The 22,570-nt window shown below is 42.2% G+C and overlaps 1 protein-coding gene across 6 annotated transcripts in view; it reads right to left on the bottom strand.

Annotated features, from left to right (window-relative positions):
• The window catches only part of PRELID3A (PRELI domain containing 3A), a 155,325-nt gene that overhangs the window by 126,466 nt on the left and 6,289 nt on the right, over positions 1-22,570 (bottom strand). For 2 of the 6 annotated variants that reach the window (XM_073888026.1, XM_025865180.2), the window contains exons 2-5: positions 16,853-17,021; positions 15,358-15,447; positions 14,467-14,537; positions 14,255-14,357 (exon numbers count right to left, since the gene is read on the bottom strand). In XM_073888026.1, coding sequence (XP_073744127.1) covers positions 14,255-14,357; positions 14,467-14,537; positions 15,358-15,447; positions 16,853-17,021 — 433 coding nt within the window. Of the gene's footprint in view, positions 1-7,843; positions 11,480-11,595; positions 11,791-11,830; positions 12,659-13,682; positions 13,735-14,254; positions 14,358-14,466; positions 14,538-15,357; positions 15,448-16,852; positions 17,022-22,570 lie in introns of those variants that run through there. The other 4 variants (XM_073888022.1, XM_073888023.1, XM_073888025.1 and 1 more) reach the window with 4 other exon arrangements.

A 22,570-nucleotide genomic window follows, 5' to 3' on the forward strand; every position in this document is an offset into this window, starting at 1 on the left:
GCAAATCTGGGGTTTATCTGCAAGGAGCCCTCAAATCCTTCAGGAATTAAGACTTCAGTACTACACAGCTAAATCTCAAGAGGAAAATTTTTAAGACAATGTTGCTTAAAAATAGAAAAAAGACAGGCACAAAACAGTATATACAGTATGGTTCCGTCTGTGTTTAATAAAAGAAAGAAAAGAGAAAAAACCATACATAACTTGCATTTGCATAAAACACCTCTGGAAGCCTTTGTAAAATCGGGAGTTAACTGGCAGAGGCCAGGTTCTCCTCCTCTCAAGGGGAGGTTTTACTCTTCAACAGAGAGTCCTGTGTTGTTGGTTGGTTGGTTGGTTTTTTACCATAAAAATGGACTGCTTTCATGTATTTTTTGAAAGAATATTGTTTATAAAAGCCAACAGAACTTTGATTTCCAAGATGGTGGGAAAAAAACCTTTGGCCCTTTGTCCACAAAACTATCAGGAATACAACAGAAACACAACTGAGAACCCACGGAGTCAGCATCCTCACTGGCCACCACAAGAAGGTGGAAAGCCGAGACGTGGGCTGTGAGGCAGTGGAAGGGGTCTGACACGAGCCATTCAGAGCCTGGGGGTGTCCAGAGAGAGGGGACACATGGGACCGCAGGAGAACCTGGCTCTTAGACCCTTACTGCTCCCCTCCGCCCCCCCCCCCCCACAGAGGTTGAGGAGTCTTGTTGGGAAAAATGGAACCACTCCAGAGAAAAGGTCATTGGCTGTCAAGGAAAAAGCCAAGGACAGCCTCCAGTGTCACCCTGCAGTGACCCCTAGCCATCATCGGCCAGGAGCCTCACTCCCCATCTGCACCTCGGCTCGTGTCAGGTATGTTAGGATGAAAGACAGCTGGGGCAGTCTCCCGTGCGAAGGGGCACAGAGGAGACACAGAGATGCAGCAGAAAGCTTCACTTCATATCTACTTCTGCAGAGAGAGGAGGGAAGACACTACATTTGGGAAGCAAGAACAGGATGCCATAAGGAAAGGAAGGTTAAGAAATTAAAAATACAATTTGCCCAAATAAAAATGAGTGAAGTCATTGGAAGATAAAGTCCAGGAAATCTCCCAAAAGGTAGAACACAGACGAGAGAAAATATAAGAAAATTACAAGATCAATCTAGGAAGCTAACATCTGACTAAGAGGACTTCCAGAAAAGAAGAGAGAATAGTGGGGAAATCATCAAAGAAATCATTACCAGAACCAAAGGGACCACCCCAGTTCCCGACACGAGTTGTGGGGTTTTGGGTTTTTATGTATGCATGATAAATGTATGTATGTATTTGTTTACAGCTATATACTTATATTTTCCTTTTTTTTAATCAAATGAAATTCACATAAGTTAACCATTTTCAAGTATACAACTCAACGGTATTTAGTGTATTCACAGTGTTGTGCAACCATTACCTCCAAAACATTTTCATCACCCCAAAAGGAAATCTCAAACGCTTAAAGCAGATTCTCCCCCATTCATCCCTCCTCTCTCCTCTTGGCAACAACCAGTCTGCTTTCCATCTTATATGGATTGTCCATTATAGATACTGCTTATACATGGAATCGTACAGTATGTGGCCTTTTTTGTGTCTGGCTTCTTTTATTTTGCATAATGTTTTAGAGATTCATCCATGTTGTAATGTGAATCTGTGCTTCATTACTTTTTATAGCCGAATAATATTCCAGTGTATATTTGGACCACTGTTTGTTGATCATTTATCAGCTGAAGGACATTTGAGTTTCTACCTTTGGCATTTGTGAGTAGTGCTACTGTGAACAGTCGTGTCCAAGTATTTGTGTACTTGTTTTCAATACTTTTGGGTATATAAGTAGGGGTGGAGTTGCTATCATTTTACATTTGCACCAATATGAACAAAGGTTCCAATTTCTCCACATCTTTGCCAATGCTTATTTTCCATTTAGTTGATTATAGCCATCCGAGTGCTTGTGAGTGGTTTCTGTAGGTTCGATTTACATTTCCCTAGTGAATAATGCTGTTGAGCATTTTTTCTTGTGCTTATTGTCCACTTGTATATCTTCTTTGGAGAAATGTCTATTCAGATTCTTTGCCCACTTTTTAAAAAATTTATTTATCTATTTTGGAAAGAGAGCACAAGTGGGAGGGGCAGAAGAGAATGTCAAACAGACTCCACACTAAGTAGGGGGCCCGATGCCGGCTAGATCCCAGGACCCAAAGATCACAACCCCAGCGGAAATCAAAAGTCAGATGCTTAACCAACTGTGCCACCCAGGCGTCCCTGCCCATTTTTAAATTGAGTTGTCTTTTTGTTGTTGAGTTGTAAGAGTTTTTCATATATATTCTGGATAATATCAGAATATGATTTGCAATTTTTTCTTCCATTCTGTAGCTTGTCTTTCCACTTTCTTGATAGTGTCCTTTGATGCACAAAAGTTTTTAATTTTGATGAAGACAAATTTATCTATTTTCTCTTTTGTTGTTCATGCTTTTGTTGTCATATCTAAGAATCCATTGCCAAATCCAAGATCATGAATATACACCCTTATGTTTTCTTCTAAGAGTTGTATAGTTTTTGTTCTTGTGTGTAGGTCTTTGATCCATTTTGAGTTGGTTTTTGTATATGGTGTGAGGTAATGGTCCAACTTCATTCTCTTATATGTAGATATCCAGTTGTCCCAATACCATTTATCGAAGAGACTATTCTTTCTTCATTGAATTGTTTTGGCACGCTTGTTGAATATCAATTGACCACAGATACATGGGTTTACTTCTGGACTCTCACTTTAATTCCATTGGCCTATCTGTCTGTATTTATGCTACATTGTTTTGATTATTGTTTTGATTATTGTAGCTTTTGTAAGAAGTTTTGAAATTGGGAAGTGTGAGTCCTCCAAATTTGTTCTTCCATTTCAATATTGTTTTGGCTATGCAGGATCCCTTGCAATTCCATTTGAATTTGAGGATGGGCTTTTCCATTTCTTAAAAAACAAAACAAAACTATAGGAGTTTTTATAAGAAATGCCTTGATTCTTTAGAACATTTTGGGTAGTATTGCCATCTTAACAATTATTAGTCTTCCAACCCATGAACAAGGGATGTCTTTCCATTCATTTATGTCTTTTTTCATTTCTTCCTTTTTTTAAAGATTTATTTATTTATTAGAGAGAGAGAGAGTATGCACGTAGGGGGAAGGGGGCAATTGGAGAGGGAGAGAGAGAATTCCAAGAAGACTCTCTGTTGAGCACAGAGCCTGACATAGGGCTCAACCTCATGATCCCAAGATCATGACCTGAGTCGAAATCAAGAGTCAGACACCCAACCAACAGAGCCACCCAGGTTTTTTCATTTCTTTCCTCAGTGTTTATAATTTTAAGTGTACAGTCCTTCACCTTCTTGTTTTATTTCTATGTATTTTATTCTTTTGGATGCAACTGTAAATTGGATAGTTTCCTTAATTTTCTTATCAGGTTGATCATGGCTAGTGTAAAGAAACACAACTGATTTTTATGTGTAGATCTTCTACACTTTAATTTTGCTAAATTCCTTTATTAACTCTCTTGTGGATTCTTTCTTCATTGGGTTTTCTATCTATAGGATCATGTCATCTGTGGATGTAGATAGTTTTACTTCTTCCTTTCCAGTTTGGATGCCTAATACTTCTTTTTGTTGTCTAACTGCTCTGGCTAGAACTTCTAGAACAATGTTCAATAGCAGTAATGACAGTGGACATCTTTGTCTTGTTCTTGATCTTAGGGGGAAAGATTTCAGTCTTTCATCATTGCATAGGACGTTGACTGTGGGTTTTTCAAAAATGCCCTTTATGATGTAGAGTAAGTACTTTCCTATACCTAGATTATTTCTAGAATCCTTGTATCTATTCCCAGAATAATGTTTTAATCATGAAAGTGTGTTGTTTTTTCAAATGCCTTTTCTGAGATGATCATGTGAGGTTTTTCCTTCTTAGTTCTATTAATGAGGTATATATCATTGTTTGATTTTTGTATGTTGAACCACCCTTCCGTTTCTGGTATAATCTTAGTCATGGTGTATAGCCTCTTAATATGCTATTAGATTCAGCTTGCTAGTATTTTGTTGAGGACTTTTGCATCAGTATTCATGAGGGATATTGGGCTGTAGATTTATTTTCTGGGGGTCCTTGCCTAACTTTGGTATCAAGGTAATATTGGTCTCACAGAATGAGTTAGGAAGTATTCTCTCCTCTTTTTGGAAGAATTTGCTCAGGACTTTTGTTAACTCTTTAATATTTGGTAGAATTCACCAGTAAAGCCATCTGGTCCTGGTCTTCTGTTGTTACTGGAGATTGTTTTGTTTTGTCCTTCATTTCTGGTTTTATTTATTTGTGTCCTCTTTTTTTTCTTGCTAAGATCTGGCTAAATGTTTATCAGGTTTTATTTATTTTTTTTAAATCTTTCCAAAGAACCAGCTCTGGTTTCACTGATCTGTTCTATTTTATTTTTAGGCTCTACTTCATTTATTTCTGCTGTAATCTTTATTATTTCCTTCCTTCCACTGACTTTGGGCTTTATTTGTTCTTTTACTATTTCCTTTAGGTGTAAAGTTAGGTTGTTTATTTGAGCTTTTTCTTGTTTCTTGAAGTAGGCCTGTATTGCTATACAATTCCTCTTAGAAGAGTTACCGTGTCCCTAAGATTTTGGACCACTATGCTTTCATTTTCATTTTTCTCCATGCATTTTTTTAATTCCTCTTTGATGCCTTGGTTGACCCATTCATTGTTTAGTAGCATGTTATTTATTCTTCATGTATTTGTGTTCTTTCCAGTTTTTTCTTGTGATTTCTAGTTTCATACCATTGTGGTTGGAAAAGATGCATGACATTTTTGAATTTATTGAATTTTTTAATTTCTTGAGATTTGTGTGTGTGTGGCCTAACATGATTTATTCTGGAGAATATTCCATGTGTACTTGAAAAGAATGTGCATTGTGTTTTCAGATGGAATGTTCTGCATACACCTATTAGCTCCATCTTGTCTAATATGTTGCTGTTTCCTTGTTGATTTTCTGTCTGGGTGATCTATCCATTGATGTAAGTGGGGTGTTAAAGTCCCATACCATTATTGTATTACTGTCAGTTTCTTCTTTTATGTATTTAAGTGCTCCTATGTTGGATGCATATTTTACAATTGTTATATCCTCTTGTTGGATTGATCTTTTTATCACTATGAAATGTCCTTCATTGTCTTTTGTTACAGTCTTTATTTTACAGTCTATTTTGTCCAATATAAGTATTGCTACTGCAGCCTTCTTTTTGCTTCCATTTGCATGGTAAATGTTTTTCCATCACTTTACTTTCAATTTGCATGTGTCTGTAGGTCTGAAGTGAGTCTGTTGTAGGCAGCATATAGATGGGTCTTGCTTTTTTATCCATTCAGTCACCTTATGTTTTGATTGGAGCATGAGGCCATTTACACTTAAAGTAATTATTGACGGGTTTTATTTGTTGCCATTTTATTTGTTTTACAGTTGTTTTCTTAGTTCTTCTCTGTTCCTTTCTTCTCTTGCTCTCTTCCCTTGTGGTTTGATGACTTTCTTTAGTGTTATGCTTGGATTCCTTTCTCTTTATTTTTTGTGCATCTATTACACATTTTTAATTTGTGGTTACCATTAGGCTCATCTATAATATCTTATGCATACAGCAATGTATATTATTAAGTTAATGGTCACTTAAGTTCTAAAAGCACTAAATTTTTACTCCCCCAGCCCCACGTTCTATGTATATGATGTCATATTTTATACCCTTTTGTGAACTCCTTGACTGATTTTTGTAGATATTATTGATTTTACTGCTTTTGTGCTTTAAACTCCATACTGGTTTTATAAGTGATTAATCTATTACTTTTATTATGTTTGCATTTATCTGTGAAATTTTTTCCTTTCATAATTTTCCTACTCCTGATTATGATTTTTCCCCCAAAGAATTCCCTTTACGTTTCTTATAAGGCTGGTTTAGTAGTGAACCCTTTTAACTTTTGTTTGTTGGAAACTATTTATTGCTCCTTGTATTCTACCCTTGCTGGGTAGAGTATTCTTGGTTGCAGGGTTTTTCTTTTCAATACTTTGAATATATGATGCCACTCTCTTCTGGCCTACAAAATTTCTGCTAAAAAATCAGCTAGTAGCCTTATAGGGTTTCCTTTGTACGTAACTTTTTTTTTTTCCCTTGCTGCTTTTAAAATTCTCTCTTATGGGGCGCCTGGGTGGCTCAGTTGTTAAGCGTCTGCCTTTGGCTCAGGTCATGATCCCATGAGCCCCGCATCAGGCTCCCCACCCCAAGGGAAGCCTGCTTCTCCTTCTCTCACTCCCTCTGCTTGTATTCCCTCTCTCGCTGTGTCTCTCTCTCAAATAAATAAAATCTTTAAAAATAAAATAAAATAAAATAAAAAATAAAATTCTCTCAACACGACTTTTTGCCATTTTAATTATTAAGTGTCTTGGTGTGGACCTCCCTGGGTTAATTTTTGTTGGGTACTCTCTTCGCCTTGGGAGGAAGGGATTTTCTGTCCCTTCTCCAGATGAGGGAATTCTTCAGGTATTATTTCTTCAAATAAATTTTCTGCCCCCTTCTCTGTCTCTTCTCCTTCTGGGATTCCTTATAATGTGAATGTTATCACTCCTGATGTCATTGAGTGCCCTTAACCTATTCTCATTTTTCCTTTTTTTTTTTTTTTTTTTTTTTTGTTATTCAGCTTGGTTGCTTTCCATTACCCTGTCTTCCAACTCACTGATTTGTTCTTCTGCCTCCTCTAATCTGCTAGATTCCCTCTAGTGTATTTGTTATCTCTGTTATTGAGTTCATCTTTAGCTCGTTCTTTTTTTTTTTTAATCTCTTTGTTGAGGGTCTCACTGAGATTCTCCAACCTCTCCTCAAGTCCCATAGTATCTTTATGACTACTACTTTGAATTCTTTTATCAGGCATATTGCTTATTTCCATTTCATTTAGTTCTTGTGCTGTGATTTTGTCCTGTTCTTGATTTGGGACATATTCCTCTGTCTCCTCATTTTGTCTGTGTTTGTTTCTATGGGTAGGAAAGTCTGCTATGTCTCTTGATCTTGAAAGTAGTGGCCTTATGAAGAAGAGGACCTGTGGTGTCCTGCTGCTCAATGCTTCCTGTTCACCAGAACCAAGCACTTCAGAGATGTCTCCTATGTGGGCTATGTGTGTCCTACTGTTGTGCCTGAGATGCATTTGCCTTCAGTTCAGTCAACTGCAATGGCTCTCTTTGCCTGCTATGGGTCTGTAGCCACTGTTGAGCAGTGTCAGCAGTCAGGCCAGATGCCTGCCCTCAGCCCATCTGCCTGTGTATCACACCAAACTGCAGGGTGCTCTTCCTATGCTGCCCTCTGAGAGGCTTTGGTTGCAAGGTTTTTAATTATTGATTCAATGTCTTTAACTGTCATAGACCCGTTGCGATTCTATTTCTTCTTAAATCAGTTTTGGTAATTTGTGTGTTTCTCATAGTTTGTCACATATAGGTTATCTAATTTGTTTTACAATTGTTCACAGAATTCTCTTGTATCCTTTTATTTCTGTAAGATGTGTAGTAATGCCCTGCTTTCATTTCTGGTATTTTTATTTTGAATCCTCTTTTTATTCTTGGTCAGTCTAAAAGTTTGTGAACTTTGTTGATCTTTTCAATGTAACAACTTTTGATTTTGATAATTCTATTTTTCTATTCTCTGTTATTTCCTTTCTAATCTTTATCATTTCTTTCCTTCTGCAAGTCATGAGTTTAGTTTGTTCTTCATTTTCCAGCTCCTTAAAGTCAGGTTAATGATTTGAGGTCTTTCCTCCTTTTTAATGTAGGTATTTGCAACTATGAATTTCCCTCTGATCACTGCATCCCATAAGTTTTCATACGTTGTGTTTTCATTTTCATTCATTTCAAAATGTTGTAAGTTTATTTGTAATTTCTTCTTTGATTCACTAGTTGTTAGAAATATAATTTTAAAATTCCACATATTTCTGAATTTTCCACTTACCTTATATTGTTGATTTCTAATTTCACTTCATTGGGATAACAAAAGATACTTTGTATGATTTCAGTCTTCTTAAATTTATTGAGACTTGGTGTTGGCCTAACACATGGTTTATCCTGGAGAGTAATCCATGTGCTCTTGAGAAAAATGTGTTCTGCTGTTGGACGAAGTGTTCTATTGATGTCTGTTAGGTCAAGTTGGTTTATGGTGTTGTTCTAATCCTCCATTTCCTTATTGATCTGTCTAGATGTCCCATCCATTATTGAAAGTGGATTATTGAAGCCTCTAGCTATTATTGTAGAATTGTCTTTCTCCTTTTGTTCTGCTAATGTTTGCTTCATATATTTGGGGGCTCTGTAGCTTGGTGTGTAAATGGTTATAATTTTTGTCTTCTTGATGAATTGACCATCTCATTGATGTATAATGTCCTTGTTTGTCTCTTGTAACAATTTTTGACCAAAAGTAGATGTTGTCTGATGTTAGTTGCCCACTCCAGCTCTTTTGGTTATTATTTACATGGAATATCTTTTTCCATCCTTTCACATTCAAGCCATTTGTGTCTTTGGATCTAAAGTGAGTCTCTGGTAGACAGCATATATAGTAGGATCATGTTTTTTCATCTATTTTGCCAATCTCTGTCCTTTAATTGGTTTGTTTAATCTATTTACCTTTAAAGTAATTAATGCTAAAAAAAAAAAAAACTAACTTCTTACACTGTTAGTTGTTTTCTGTGAGTTTCATAATTTTCTGTTCCTGAATTCTTTCCATCCTCATCTTTTGTGTTTGGTTTTTTTTTTTTTTTTTTTTTCACAATGGTACACTACCATTCTGATTCCTCCTATTTCTTTTCTGGATCTTTTAATTATTTTCTTACTGGTTACCCTGGTGATTATAATTAATATCTTAAATTCAGAAAAATCTAATTTGAACTGATACCAATTTAGCTTTAATAATGTATTAGGGTTCTCCAGAGAAACAGAACCAATAGGAAGTGTACATATAGACAGAAATTTATTTTAAGCAATTGGCTGACATAATTATGGAGGCTGGCAAGTCCAAAATCTGCAGGGTAGGTTAATCAAGATTCACTAAGTGCTCCCCTGGTTGAAGTATTCTATTAGCATCCACCGTTCTACAAAAGTTGATTCTGTCATTTTTTGCCAGCTTATTGCTTATTTCAGTGGAGGGACTGATTCTGGGAGCACCTGCCTCTACCATTTTCCATGATGTTACTATTTATATTTTTTTAACATTTAATTTTGAAATTATAATAGATTCAAAGGAAGCTGCAAAGATAGTACAGGAATGTCTCATGTACCCTTTACCCACTCCTCCCAATAACATCTTGCATAATTATAATATAAAAACCAGGAATTTAATATGCACAGTGCAACACAATGAATTTTAAAAGTTCACTTCAAATGAGACTTAACCACATGAAATTTCAAGAACATCAAGGATAAAGAGATCCAAAAAGCTTTTCAGAGAGAGAAAAAAAGAAGTCACATACAGAGGATTGATAATCTGAGTGGAAAACAACAGAACAATGCCTTCAAAATTCTGAGTGAAAGTTTTTTGGGTTTGTTTTTTTTTTTTTTAGAATTATATGTCCAGCGATGCTATGAATGAAGTATGAGAATAGAAGAGCCATTTTCAGATGTGCCATGTCTGAGAAGCCATGATGAGATGTTCTTCCCCATCCTGTGAGAGGAAAGAGAAAGAGGAAGGCAGGGAAGCAGGGAAAGAAGGGCTCCAGGAGAAGATCAAGGAAATGTCCAGAAATGCCCACAAAAAAGGATGACAGCCACATGGCTGCTCAGTCAGAGAGTAAGGCCTGACTTCCAGAAAGGATGGCGCCAGGGAAACTGGGAGGGGGTGTGCTGCCCAAAAAGACTGACCTGTGGAAAATGATGTCACAAGGTACTGCAGAGAGCGATTAAGAGTGTGGAAGGACTCAGAGACCTTTAAAAAATAAATTAAATAAATGAAAAGAATAAGACAATTATTATCCCCAAGGGGGAAAAAGTTGTGTAAGAAAGAAAATGCAATTATGGCTTGGCAATAAGCAATAGCAATGTATTTGTATTTTCAGAATTATGGGAACTCTGAATGTGCTTTCAACCATAAACAATATAGCCATTTTGGGGGAATAGGAGTGGGGAGGAAGAGATAAAAGAGATAAAATAATACTTTAGCAAAAAGGTAAATAATATCTAGATAATGTCTAAAATTGGCAAATCAAGAAATAGCAGGATATGTTTGCTTATTTAGAAATCTAGCAAAAAAAGCCAAAAACTGCCAAAAGAGTTGAGTACCCCTCAGAAGGGTAGAAACGTGATTTGCAGAAGGAGTAAGGGGGGTTATTTTACCATAAATCTTTTAACTCAGTTTTACCAGGAACTATAAGCATAAAATACTCTGGTAAAAATATAAATGAATATCGTTTCATTTTAGATTAGAAGTACTATTATCAAACAAAAAGCACTATCTAAAAAAACGGTAGAACACAGTTCTACTCATCCTTTATGGGGGAGGCCTTCTCTGAAGTGTTTAGAATTCAAAGCAGACTGAAAGATTTTACATTCTCCTTGTGAAAACGGGGAAGTTCAAATTCCCACCTGGAAGTACCTTAAAGCTAACAGGACAGCTCAAGCTCACAAACACTTTCGCCACCATCCCATCACAGTGGCTCCGTGTTCATGAGCCTCCCCATGGATGGGTGTGAATGGTGAAAGTAACACAAACCTTCAGCCCCAGGGGACGCTGGGCCCAGAGCCCAGGACAAGCCAGCCACAGCCTGAGGGCAGAGCACTTTGCTCCCTTGACCAAATCCAACTGTGTGGTGGGAGAGCTCACGGTACCGTCACCACACACGTCACTGTGGGGGTGGACGCCCCTATTCCAGCGTGTGCAGACCTGCACTAACAGTGGTGAGAAGGTTGCACGGCGGCAGTATCTGGCGTGACAGACGGTGGCCAGATATGTGTGAAGAGACTGGCAGTGCAGAGGGTTGGCCAAGGGGCATGGAAGGGAAACGGGGAGTCATCAGGAAAGAGCGGAGTTGTTTAGTAAGATCCCAAGAGTCAGCAGAAAATTGCTGGGAGCTGCTGCCCACGGGAAGACAGACAAGGCACAAGAGCAGTCTGACAACACTGGCCCGGGGGTGGCTGGCCTGTGGGCAGCGGCGGCATGGCAGCTTTGCGGCCCTTGCCCTCCTAGGGGTCTTCCCTTCTTTGGGTCTCACTCTGCAACAGATGGGCCTCCTGTCTTGAGAGGGCACGGCCGAAGAGCCCGGTGGAGGCTGTGACCAGGCAAGGGGCAGATTCCAGCAGATTCCACACCTCTCCCAGATGGGGCGAACCATATTCAAGGCTCGCTTATTTCTTCCTTTCCTTCTTCCTTCCTTTTTTCTTTTGTTCTTTCTTTCTTTCTTTTTTTCTTTTTCTTTCTTCTTTAATTTTTTTGGGTGAGGCATCTGATTAAAGATTGAGGCAGTTTAGCCCTAGTTTATGAGGAAACAGAATGTGACAGAGTCCACAGCTCAGAGTGACACATCACACACGCCACACTGCCCACACACACTATGCTCACCAGGTGGGCGGGCTCTCTACGTGTGGTCACCTTACTGGTGCATCCATGGGAGAAGAGAGAGCCAGCGGCAGATCGTGACCTTGCGTCCAAGGTGAAGGTCTCCGGCAAACTTAAGCTTCAGCAGGAAGTTCTTAAAGGAGCCTGAACCACACGGTTCCCGTTTGCTGACTGAGGCACTGAGTGTGTACACACATGCTGCAGACAGACAGACAGACCAACCGTGGGAAGCGGGGCCCAGAGCAGCACAGTATGGAAGGTCAACAGGGTGAGGGTTTCAAGGCAGGAGTATTAGGATTCCCTAAACAGAGGGAAGCAGAAAACTCTCTGACTTTCCTATGAAGTATGAAGATGACTGCTGACCAATTAAGTGTCAAGTCCCTTTCTGACAGTCCAGCCACTGGTGGCCTAGGAAACCAAGGAATGTTTGTGAAGCTCAAGAAGATGCTAGAAATGGCTTCTGCCACTAAAAGAAAAGAGCCAGTGGCAGTCACATGGCTGGGTGCTGGCCTGCAGCAAGTGAGGAGCAGGACTCCCCCCACCACCGCAGTGCTGATGCAAGGGCACAGGGCATTCTTTGTAAGAACATGTGCAAATATTCAGATCCTGCCCAAAATGAAAAAATCCTCCCATCTGGAGGCTGGCACTACTCGTGAAAGCCTCTTTTCTGATGACACACTAATTCTAGGAAATGTTTAAGTAAGCAGGTACTGAGAACAGCTTGGGAGATGCTGAAATGCCTGTCTTGGAGACCAGATAACCAATATCCAAGGCTTCCTGGGAAATAAATCCTGCCGTGAAACAAGGAGATGAATTAGGAAGAGGATGAACTAATGGCGGCTTCCATTCCAGAAGATACTAAGGAGCACAGGGCTGGAGACGCATGCAGCCGCACCTTGAAACACCCAGCCCCGCACACCATGCACACGGTTAGCAAGATGCTAAATTCTCTACGGGGTTAAAGAGCACTATAGTTACCACTGTTCATCATAAGGTGCAGGTGCAGACCCCGTTAGCTCACAGCACGCTGAGAATTTTCAATTATCCACTCAATAGCAGCCCACCCCTGGAGCAACACAGAAAGAGTTCAACATGGTGTAAGAAATTCTGCTTCCCTCGCTGCAGACAGCAGGCCTCAGCCTGCACTTCAAAGGGCATGAGGAAAGCGTGGCCCATTTTATTTTTTATTTATTTATTTTTATTTATTTATTTTGGTAGCATGGCCCTTTCTAAAAGAGATACAGCAGTCACCGTTCCTGAACAATCTTCACTGGAGTGGGCAGTTTCTCAAGCTCAGAAATCAGCTGGTACATATTCTGCCTGAAATTCTCACACCAGCTTGTGCTGTACCCACCACGGCACCCATCAGCTGCACTGTCCCTTCTGAGAGCCCAGCCAGCGGTTGGCCTCGCAGCCTCCTCAAGGGCTCATCCCACCCAAACCCCAGCATGACCTGCTCTCCTTCTCCTGTCTCTTGGGCTTGCTACCAAGTGGTAACACAGCTCGGGGGAGGAAGTGATTCTCTGGCAGGCTTTCAACACAGCAACCCCTCACATAAAGTGAAATAAAAGACTTTCATTTGGCCTCACTGAGTTTCCCCTGCCTTTTCTCGTAAGAGGTGTCAGGGTGGCTTTGGCCTCACCAAGTAGTCCTTTCCTCCTGTAACTTATTTTTTCCAGCAAACATTTAGGGCGCCTGCCCCAGGCCAGACCCTGGACTCACAAAAGTGAGTACAGTTTTGTCTCCTCCCCAGAGGGCCTGCAGTATGGACACAAGGCAGGCAGCTCTGGGCACTGCCTTCCCTGAACTGAGCTGAGTGACTGCCAACTTTGCTAAAATTTGCTTTTTTCTTAAAAACAGGGCAGACTGGCTCTTCTATCAGTGCTGCGGCTACATGCAGGGCAGAAGTAGTTTTCCCGTTAAATTGTGACAAGCATGGTGGGCATCCCACTGGTCCCCCAAATGGAGAATTACTTCTGACCAGAATAAACCAGAAGAGGGGAGGGACAGGGCGGACAGCCAGGAAGACGTCAGCCTGGGAGGGAAGCGAAGGTGAGAAGCGAAGGCCCTGCTCTGGCAGGTGACGTTACCTTGAACTCGTGCAATGGCTGCCACACATCCAAGCTCTTTCCATGGCTTGCTCTGCTGGAAGGAGGACAACCTGGACTCCGTGAGCAGTATCTGCCTCACGAAGGCAGCCCTCCCGCTAGGGACCTGGGGTCCCACCTTTCTCCTGCCACCTCCACAGACCTTACTCCCCAGTCCTGCCAGAGGGGAGGCACAGAGACAGGAGTTAAGTCTGGGGGAGCTTGGCAGACGGGAGGCTCAGCCAAAGCCTGTTCAGTGGGAAACTACGATTCCTGACCACCCTGCCTGACAACGCTCATGTGTGGGGTTTGTCCTGTGCACTGAGACTGCGCTAGTTGGCTCTTTGACGCCATACTTGCCTCCGCTGGGTTTGTGTCCCATGTTCACCCAATGCTTCCCCCTGAGGCCTGGGCCAGCTTTCCCTGTGGCCAGTTTTGACCGTGACAGTGGAAAAGGCTGTGACATCACAAGCTCGCTGGCAATGGAGGGCCACAGCCCTCGGTAGGACAATAACATTCCAGCCCCTTAATCTGGCCCGTGGCATGCACACGGGGCCCGGGACAGAGAGCCGTACCTTCTTTGCGTTGGATGATATCGTGTTGGCCATCAAACTCTCCAGATAGCTGCCGAGGCTGATCCCCTTCACAGTGATGATGGCTTCTTGTGTGAGCACAGTCCTACAGAAGAGCAGCAAGTAAAGGGGCTGAGTAGCCCTGACCGAGGGGAGGCTCCGGCCCACCCCGAGCCTGGAATTCAACGTGTCAATCCCAGGATGCAGTGACTTACATTTCAGGGTCCTCCGGATGCGGAGTGTACACCAGCCTCTCGTTCACCGACACCAGGTTTGTGAGTGTGATCTTGAAACAAAGAATGGCTTTAGCTTCTATTTCTCTTGCATTTCTTCCCAGACCATCTGCCCATACCCTTCCACCCCCAAATCAGCACTCACTGAAGCCAGAAGAGAAGAAATATTTAGGCCCTGGGAGTGCCACCACGTTAAGTCCCAGGGAAACCTAGTCCTGGCCGCTCCTGGCGACCGTCACCTGTCCTCTACACCCAAACCTAAGTCTGGCCTGGCCTTTGAGGCACTTTCAAACCGCCAAACCATCAGCAGTCATACAAAAGCATAATCCTTCTGGGTTAGCATCCAGGTAAATGAGCACAAAGCTGATAAGCTTTTTTTATAGAATACGATTTTATAAAAATAAACCATGTCTAGCCCATGCATTTTCCCCAACACATTTTTTGAATGTGCAGTAGGCCAATATAAATTCTTTTGAGTGAGAGAGGAGTGAAGGGGAAAAGGTGCTTTTAAAATTACTGCTAAAAATCACCTCTGCTGTTGGAAGTCAGGATAGTGGTTATCTTGAGGGTGGGGTGGGGGCGCCCACCAGAAGGGAGCACAAGGGGAGCTCCTGGGGGATGGTCACACTCTGTCTCTGAACTGTCTGCTGGTTACAAAGGTGTGTTCACTTTGCGACAATTCATTTTGTGCGTCTTTCTGTACATTTATTATACTGGAATAAAAAGGTAAATAAAATACTGCTGAATAAATTCAGCCTTTCCACTAAAAATAAAAGATCACTTAGACCAAAGGTGGGCTAGAAATAAAATTAAGACATTACCCACCACACCAGGAAATACCAAGCACCTTTCTCATCTTAGGCCATTGCTTACGTTGGTGGAACAAAGTTCCATTTTCTTTTCTACTGGATCCACAACAGAATGTTCTTTGATGTATGTCAAAGTCCTACTCGTTCCCAAAATCTAAAAAACAAAGCAAAACTAGCATAGTGACATGTCAAAAATTTCATTCTGTAGGATCAAACGCAAATTTCATTTACTAATTAAGTCCTTTATCTAGTCAACGAAAGATACAACTGGGGATCCAGCCACGGACTGCCCTGCACAGTTCCTCGGGTGCCTCTGCCCCAGCAGCCGAGGCTGGCATTGGTCCAGTGAATGAATTCAGGTAGAGGTGAGTGTAGGACAATAATAAATGGCTTGACAGAAAAGAAAACGGCGAGGGGCAGGGAGCGTGGGGAAGGCTCTCTGCCGGGTGGCAGAGCCAGGAAGGGAGAGGCACCAGGCAGTCCTGGGGTTAGCGGGGTGAGCTGCCGATGACGCCTCCTGGGCCCAGCCCCACATGCTGAGCTCCTGGCGGAGTGAGAGGCTGGCATGGCAGGGGAGGGAGAAGGTGGGCTCCCTGGGGTGTTGGGTCCATGTTAGCGCTGGGACTCTGTGTTGAGAAGAGAGCAGGGGCCCGGGGAGGGGCAGGAGGAAGTCATGCTCGGATTTACATTTTCAATGACCTCCCTGATGGCTCTGCAGAAGAGACTTGTCATGGACTGAATGTGTCCCCCAAAGCTCATATGTTGACGTCCTGACCCCCAACACCTCAGAATGTGACTTGTATTTGGAAATAGGGCCTTTGGAGAGGTAATTAGGTTTAGATGGGGGTCATTAGGGTGGACCCTATCTTAGTCTGAGCAGTGTCTTTATAAGAAGGAGAGATTAGGACACACAGAGGGAGACAGCAGGGCTGCAGGAGGTGAGGGACCACCACGTACAGAGGCAGCAAGACGGCAGCAGTCCACCAGCCAAGGAGAGAGGCTGGACCGGACCCTCCCCTTATGGTCCTCAAGGAAATCAAGCTGGCAGGCGCCTTGATCTTGGACCTCCAGCTTCCCGAGCTATGAGCAAACAAGTGTCTGTTGGGGCCCCCAGTCTGTGGTATCTGGTTAGGACGGCCCCAGTGGACACGGGGCCGAGAGGGTTCTGGGCTGGTGGGGCCAGGGCCGAGGCTGGGGAAGCCGGGCCACACACCACGGAGATGGAAACTAAACGAAGTTTACAGAGAAACAAACCATCTCGCAGGCTTCTCTGAAGTCCTGAGTGGGTGCTCTAAGGAAAGGCTGTCACTTCCTGCAGATGGGCACTTGCCAGGCAGATGCAGGTGCAGCGGGGACAACCTGGATGGACGCAGGTAGGGCCTGGGCGGGGCAATGCGGGTGTCTCCTGGGCATGCGCGTGAGCGGGGCACTGCGGGTGTCGCCTGGGCATGCGCGTGAGCGGGGCAATGCGGGTGCAGCCGGGACAATGCGGGTGTCGCCGGGGCACGCGGGGAAGCGGGCCATCGGAGGCGCGGCGGGGCAAGCAGTCGCAGGCTCACCGCTTTCACGAAGCCGGGCAGCCCCCACTCGGTGCTGAGGAGGCGGTGGCTGTGAAGCCGGCCCCGGCTGTCCACACTGCGCTCCAGCACGTCAACTCCCACGACACAGGGGTTCATTGGATTCGGGTACTTCCTCATGGCAGCTTTGATGACGGTGTCCCATGGGTGGCTGGTGGGAAACACATAACCACCCGGAATAAGCAGGCAATCCCTACATTTGTAAAGCGCGCCAGAGTGGCCCAGGGCGGCCAAGATGCGGGGGCCCACAGAGTGAAATGAAAATCAATGTTAATGCTCTCATTAAACGGTTTTTCTTTTGGTTTTAATTAAAGGTATATTCAAACAAATCTATCTGAGGCATCCGGCTCCATACCCAGATCCAGGATCCTGTGATCCTTCTGGGCTGACCAGAGGCCATCAGAAGGCTTTGCCTGGCAGAACTCTCAGGACGCTGGAGACACAGAGGTCTCAGACTGTTGGCAGCCATGCTCAGTGTGTCTGCATTCCCAACCCAGATGCTGCACTCACAGGCCACCCCAGCACTGGGGCCTTGGCTGAGCCACTTGCTTCCCTCCACTCAGCACCTTCCTGTCCACATCTTCCACCACCAACCCCTTGCACTCCCCCAGTCCCTAAGAAGCAGCACCCTTTCCTTTGGGGCTTCTGGGTAGATAGACATGTCTCCCCATCCCCAGCCTGTCACCTGCCCCTCCCATGCCGTTCCATGGTAGGGGCGGAACACTGGGGAGCTGGAGTTTATTTGCCTCTTTGCCTGCACTATTGCGGTGAATGAAGGCTTGGCTGTGACTTCCAGTTGGGCTCCTGGACCTAACTGACCACCTTGACACCTGGAACTCAACACTAAAGTAGTATAGTAACGCACCTGCCTTATGTGTATCTAGAACAGGCTACTACTCCCAGCTGGTGATGCTCTACTGAGAACCAACTACAGTTGACCCGTGAGCAACACTGGTTTGAAGTGCGTGGGTCCACTTATATGTGGATTTTTTTCAATAAATACAGAATAGTACTGTAAATGTATTTTCCTTATGATTTTCTTTTTTTTTTAAGATTTATTTATTTATTTTAGAGAGAGAGAGAGAGTGCAAGCATGGTGGAAGGGGCAGAGGGAAAGAGAGAGAGAGAGAATCTCAAGCAGACTCCCCAGTGAGCACAAAACCCAACGTGGGGCTTGATTTCATGCCCCTCAGATCATGACCTGAGCCAAAATCAAGAGTCAGACACTTAACCAACTGAGCTACCCAGGCGCCCCTTCTTTATGATTTTCTTAAGAACATTTTCTTTTCTCTAGTTTATGGTAGGAATACAGTATATAATACACATAATATATAATATGTAGTAGTATATATAATATATAATACACATATAATAATATAATATGTAGCATTATATATAATAATACACATAATATATAATAATATATGTAGTATTATATAATATATAATACACATAATATATAATAATATAATATGTATTACATATAATATATAATATGTGTATTATATATTAGATATAATACATATGTATATACATATATAAAATACATGTTAACCAACTGTTTATGTTATCAGTAAGGTCCATATTAGGCTTTAAGTAGTTAATTGCTGGGGGAATCAAAAGTTATACATTATTTTTATCTACAGAGTCCATGCAACCCCTATTAAAATACCAATAACATCACCCCAATGTTTATAGCAGTAATGTCCATGTGCTCGCTTCAGCAGCACATATATAGCAGTAATGTTCACAATAGCCAAACTATGGGAAAAGCCTAGATGTCCATCAACAGATGAATGGATAAAGAAGATGTGGTATATATACACAATGGAATATTATGAAGTCATCAATAAAATGAAATCTTGCCATTTGCAACGATGTGGATGGAACTAGAGGGTGTTATGCTAAGCGAAATAGGTCAATCAGAGAAAGGCAAGTATCATATCTCACTGATATGAGGAAACTGAGAAACAAGACAGAGAATCATAGGGGAAGGGAGGGAAAAATGAAACAAGATGAAACCAGAGAGGGAGACAAACCATAAGAGACTCTTAATCTCAGGAAACAAGCTGAGGGTTGCTGGAGTAGAGGGGGTGGGAGGGATGGGGTGGCTGGGTGATAGACATTGGGGAGGGTATGTGCTATGGTGAGCCCTGTGAATTGTGTAAGACTGATGAATCACAGACCTGTACCCCTGAAACAAATAATACATTACATGTTAATAAAATTTTTTTTAAAAAACTATTAAAAAAAAACACATGTGGTTTATCTAAACTCTCAAGAAAATACCAATAACATTTTTCACAGAACTAGAACAAATAATACTAAAAATTGTTTAGAACCACAAAAGACCCCAAATAGCCAAAGTAATCTTGAGAAAGAAGAACAAAGCTGGAGGTAACACAATCCCAGGTTTCAAGCTATACTACAAAGGTGTAGTAATGAAAACAGTATGGTGCTGGCACAAAAACAGACACACAGATCAAAAGAACAGAATAGAGAGCCGGAAATAGACCAACACTTACATGGTCAATTAATCTACCACAAAGGAGGCAAGAATATACAATGGGGAAAAGACAGTCTCTTCAGTAAATGTGCTAGGAAAACTGGACAACTCCATGCAAAAGAATGAAACTGGACCACTTTCTTACACCATACAAAAAAATAAAACTCAAAATGGATTAAAGACCTAAATGTGAGGCATGAAACCATGAAAATCCTAGAGGAAAACAGGCATACATTGTTTGACATTGGCTGTAGCAATATTTTTCTAGATATATCTCCTAAGGCAAGAGAAACAAAAGCAAAGAGAAATTATTGAGACTACACCAAAACAAAAACTTTTGCACAGTGCAGGAAACCATCAACAGAAAAAAAAGGCAACCTAGTGAATGGGAGAAGATATTTGCAGATGATATATCTGATAAAGGGTTAATATCTAAAATATATAAATAATTTATTCAATCCAACACCAAAAAAGCAAATAATTCAATTAAAAATGAGCAGAGGACCTGAATAAACGCTTTTCCAAAGGGCCAACAGGTACACAAAAAGATGCTCCAGATCACTAATCATCAGGGAAATGAAAACCAAAACCACAATGAGCTATCACCTTATGTCAGATTAAGAGACATAAGGGAGTTAGAATGGCTAAAATCAAAAAGACAAGAAATAACAAGTGTTGGTGAGGACATGGAGAAAAAAGAACCCTTGTGCGCTGTTGGTGGGAATGCAAATTGGTGTTGCCACTGTGGAAAACAATTTGAGGTTCCTCAAAAAACTAAAAAATGAAATACCATACAATTCAGTCATTCCACTACTGGGTATTTACCCAAAGAAAACAAAAATATTAATTCGAGAAGATATATGCACCCTTATGTTTACTGCAGCATTATTTATAATAGCCAAGATATGGAAGCAATCCAAGTGTACATTGATAGATGAATGGATAAAGAAGATGTGGTATATATGTATATACAATGGAATATTCCCCAGCCATAAAAAAGGGTGAGACTTTGCCATCTGTCACAACATGGATGGACCTAGACAGCATTATGCTAAATGAAGTAAGTCAGACAAAGAGAGTCAAATATCATATGACTTCACTCATAGGTGGAATCTAAAAAACAAAACAAATGAATAAACAAATAAAATGCAGAAATGCGGAGAACAAACTGGTGGTTGTCAGAGGGGAGAGAGGTAGGGGGGATGGACAAAATGAATGAAGGGGAGTGGGATATACCAGCTTCCAGTTATGGAGTGAGCACCTCATGGGTACAAAAGATACAGCATAGGGAATGTAGTCTAGCCTTCTGTGGTGCAGATGGTGGCTACCTGTGGTGAATGTGGCATAACGTAGAGAGATACTGAATCACTGTGATACACCTACAACTAACATAACAGTGTGTCAACTACATTCGACAGAAATAGATATTTAGGAAGTAGTAGTACTTTGTAACTAATTGTAAGAGAAAGAAAGATAAAGTGACCAGACATTCCAGTTTGCCCAGGACAATTCCAATTTTGCCTTTTGTCTTATTGGACATATTAAGAGTGTCCTCTTTTACTTTTAAAGTTATCCCAACTTGGATGATAAACTATGTATTAATCCTGAAAATAAGGAGAGAGGAGGACTCAAGAATGATGCCCAAGTTTCTGGCTTGAACAACTGTGTGGATAGTTGGGCCATTTACTAAAAGGGGATTTTTTTTTTTAAAGATTGTATTTGAGGGGCGCCTGGGTGGCTCAGTCGTTAAGCGTCTGCCTTCGGCTCAGGTCATGGTCCCAGGGTCCTGGGATCGAGCCCCTCATCGGGCTCCCTGCTCAGTGGGAAGCCTGCTTCTCCCTCTCCCGCTCCCCCTGCTCGTGTTCCCTCTCTCACTATATCTCTCTCTGTCGAAAAATAAATAAAATCTTAAAAAATATATATTGTATTTGAGAGAGAGTGAGAGAGAGCATGAGCAGGGGGAGGGGCAGAGGGAGAGGGAGAAGCAGGCTTCCCGCGGAGCAGGGAGCCCGATGCGGGGCTCGATCCCAGGACCCTGGGACTATGACCGGAGCCGAAGGCAGACGCGCAACCAACTGAGCCACACAGGCGCCCCAGAAAGGGGATTTTTAAACAAGTTACACATAATTTTCAGTTGTGCAGGGGCTCAGCACCCCTAACCCCCCACATTATTCAAGGGAAACTACTTTGTCCCACCTTTGAAGTGGTATATGGCCGTGAAGTGGCCAACATATTTTTTTCTGATTATAAAGTGTCCAAAGTTCTGAAAAACAAAGTATGCAAATAAAAGCATCCACAATTCCACTATCCAAAGACGATGCCAGGCTGTGTGGGAGTCCCCGAAGATGTCCCCAGCTCTCCCTGAAGCTTCTCCTGCAGGCCACCGCCACTCTCTCTCTCTGGCCCTGAGCCCTTGAGGTGGGGGGTGGGCATCTTTGTCCCTGTTTGGTGTCCCGCTAGCGGCGAGGTCCCGAGCCACATTTACGGCTGCCCCACTCCTGGGGCAGCGCTTCTTTAGTGCTTGGTTAGGCTGAAACCCTACAGCTGTCCGCAGGGAGTCAGAGGTGCGCCCTTCAGGTTTTCAGGGTGGACCGCCCCTCTGGGTGCTTCTTTCCCTAATTCTTCCTTCCTCAGGATGTGTGTGCTCCCAGAAGCATCCGAGCCTCCGGCAAAGATGAGTATGTCAACAACGCCATCATTTTCGCAGGTGTACTCAGACAAGTTTAAACAACATGTGTAGACACAGCCCCGAGTCAAGAGCTAGACACATGCGTGCGCACGCCTGCACGCACACGCACGCACACACGCACGCACATGCACCCCTTACAAAATTAAACTGGGATCAAGCTCAAACCATACTCAGACACTGCTTTTTATATTTAACTGATGATGAACATCTTCCCATATCATGAACCTATTTTCAGAAATCTGATTATAAAGGGCTACACCACAGGTCATCTTATAGGTATTTATATGTAACTAGCTCCCTACAACGGTTATTTAGATTTTGCTCCCAATTTTGCTCCATAAAATAAAGACAGTAGCAAACATTTGTGTATACTCATCTTTCACATATCTCATTTTTCCTTAAGATTAATTCCTAGAAATGAAATTACTAAGTCAAATATCAAAGATTACAAACAAATTGACAGGTTTTGTTCCATATTTGACATCCTTTTAAAATATCAGTTACT

Source organism: Callorhinus ursinus, unplaced genomic scaffold, assembly GCF_003265705.2.
Source record: "Callorhinus ursinus isolate GAN/ISIS: 27379988/994484 unplaced genomic scaffold, GSC_fseal_2.0 scaffold86, whole genome shotgun sequence".
Taxonomy (NCBI): Eukaryota; Metazoa; Chordata; class Mammalia; order Carnivora; family Otariidae; genus Callorhinus; species Callorhinus ursinus.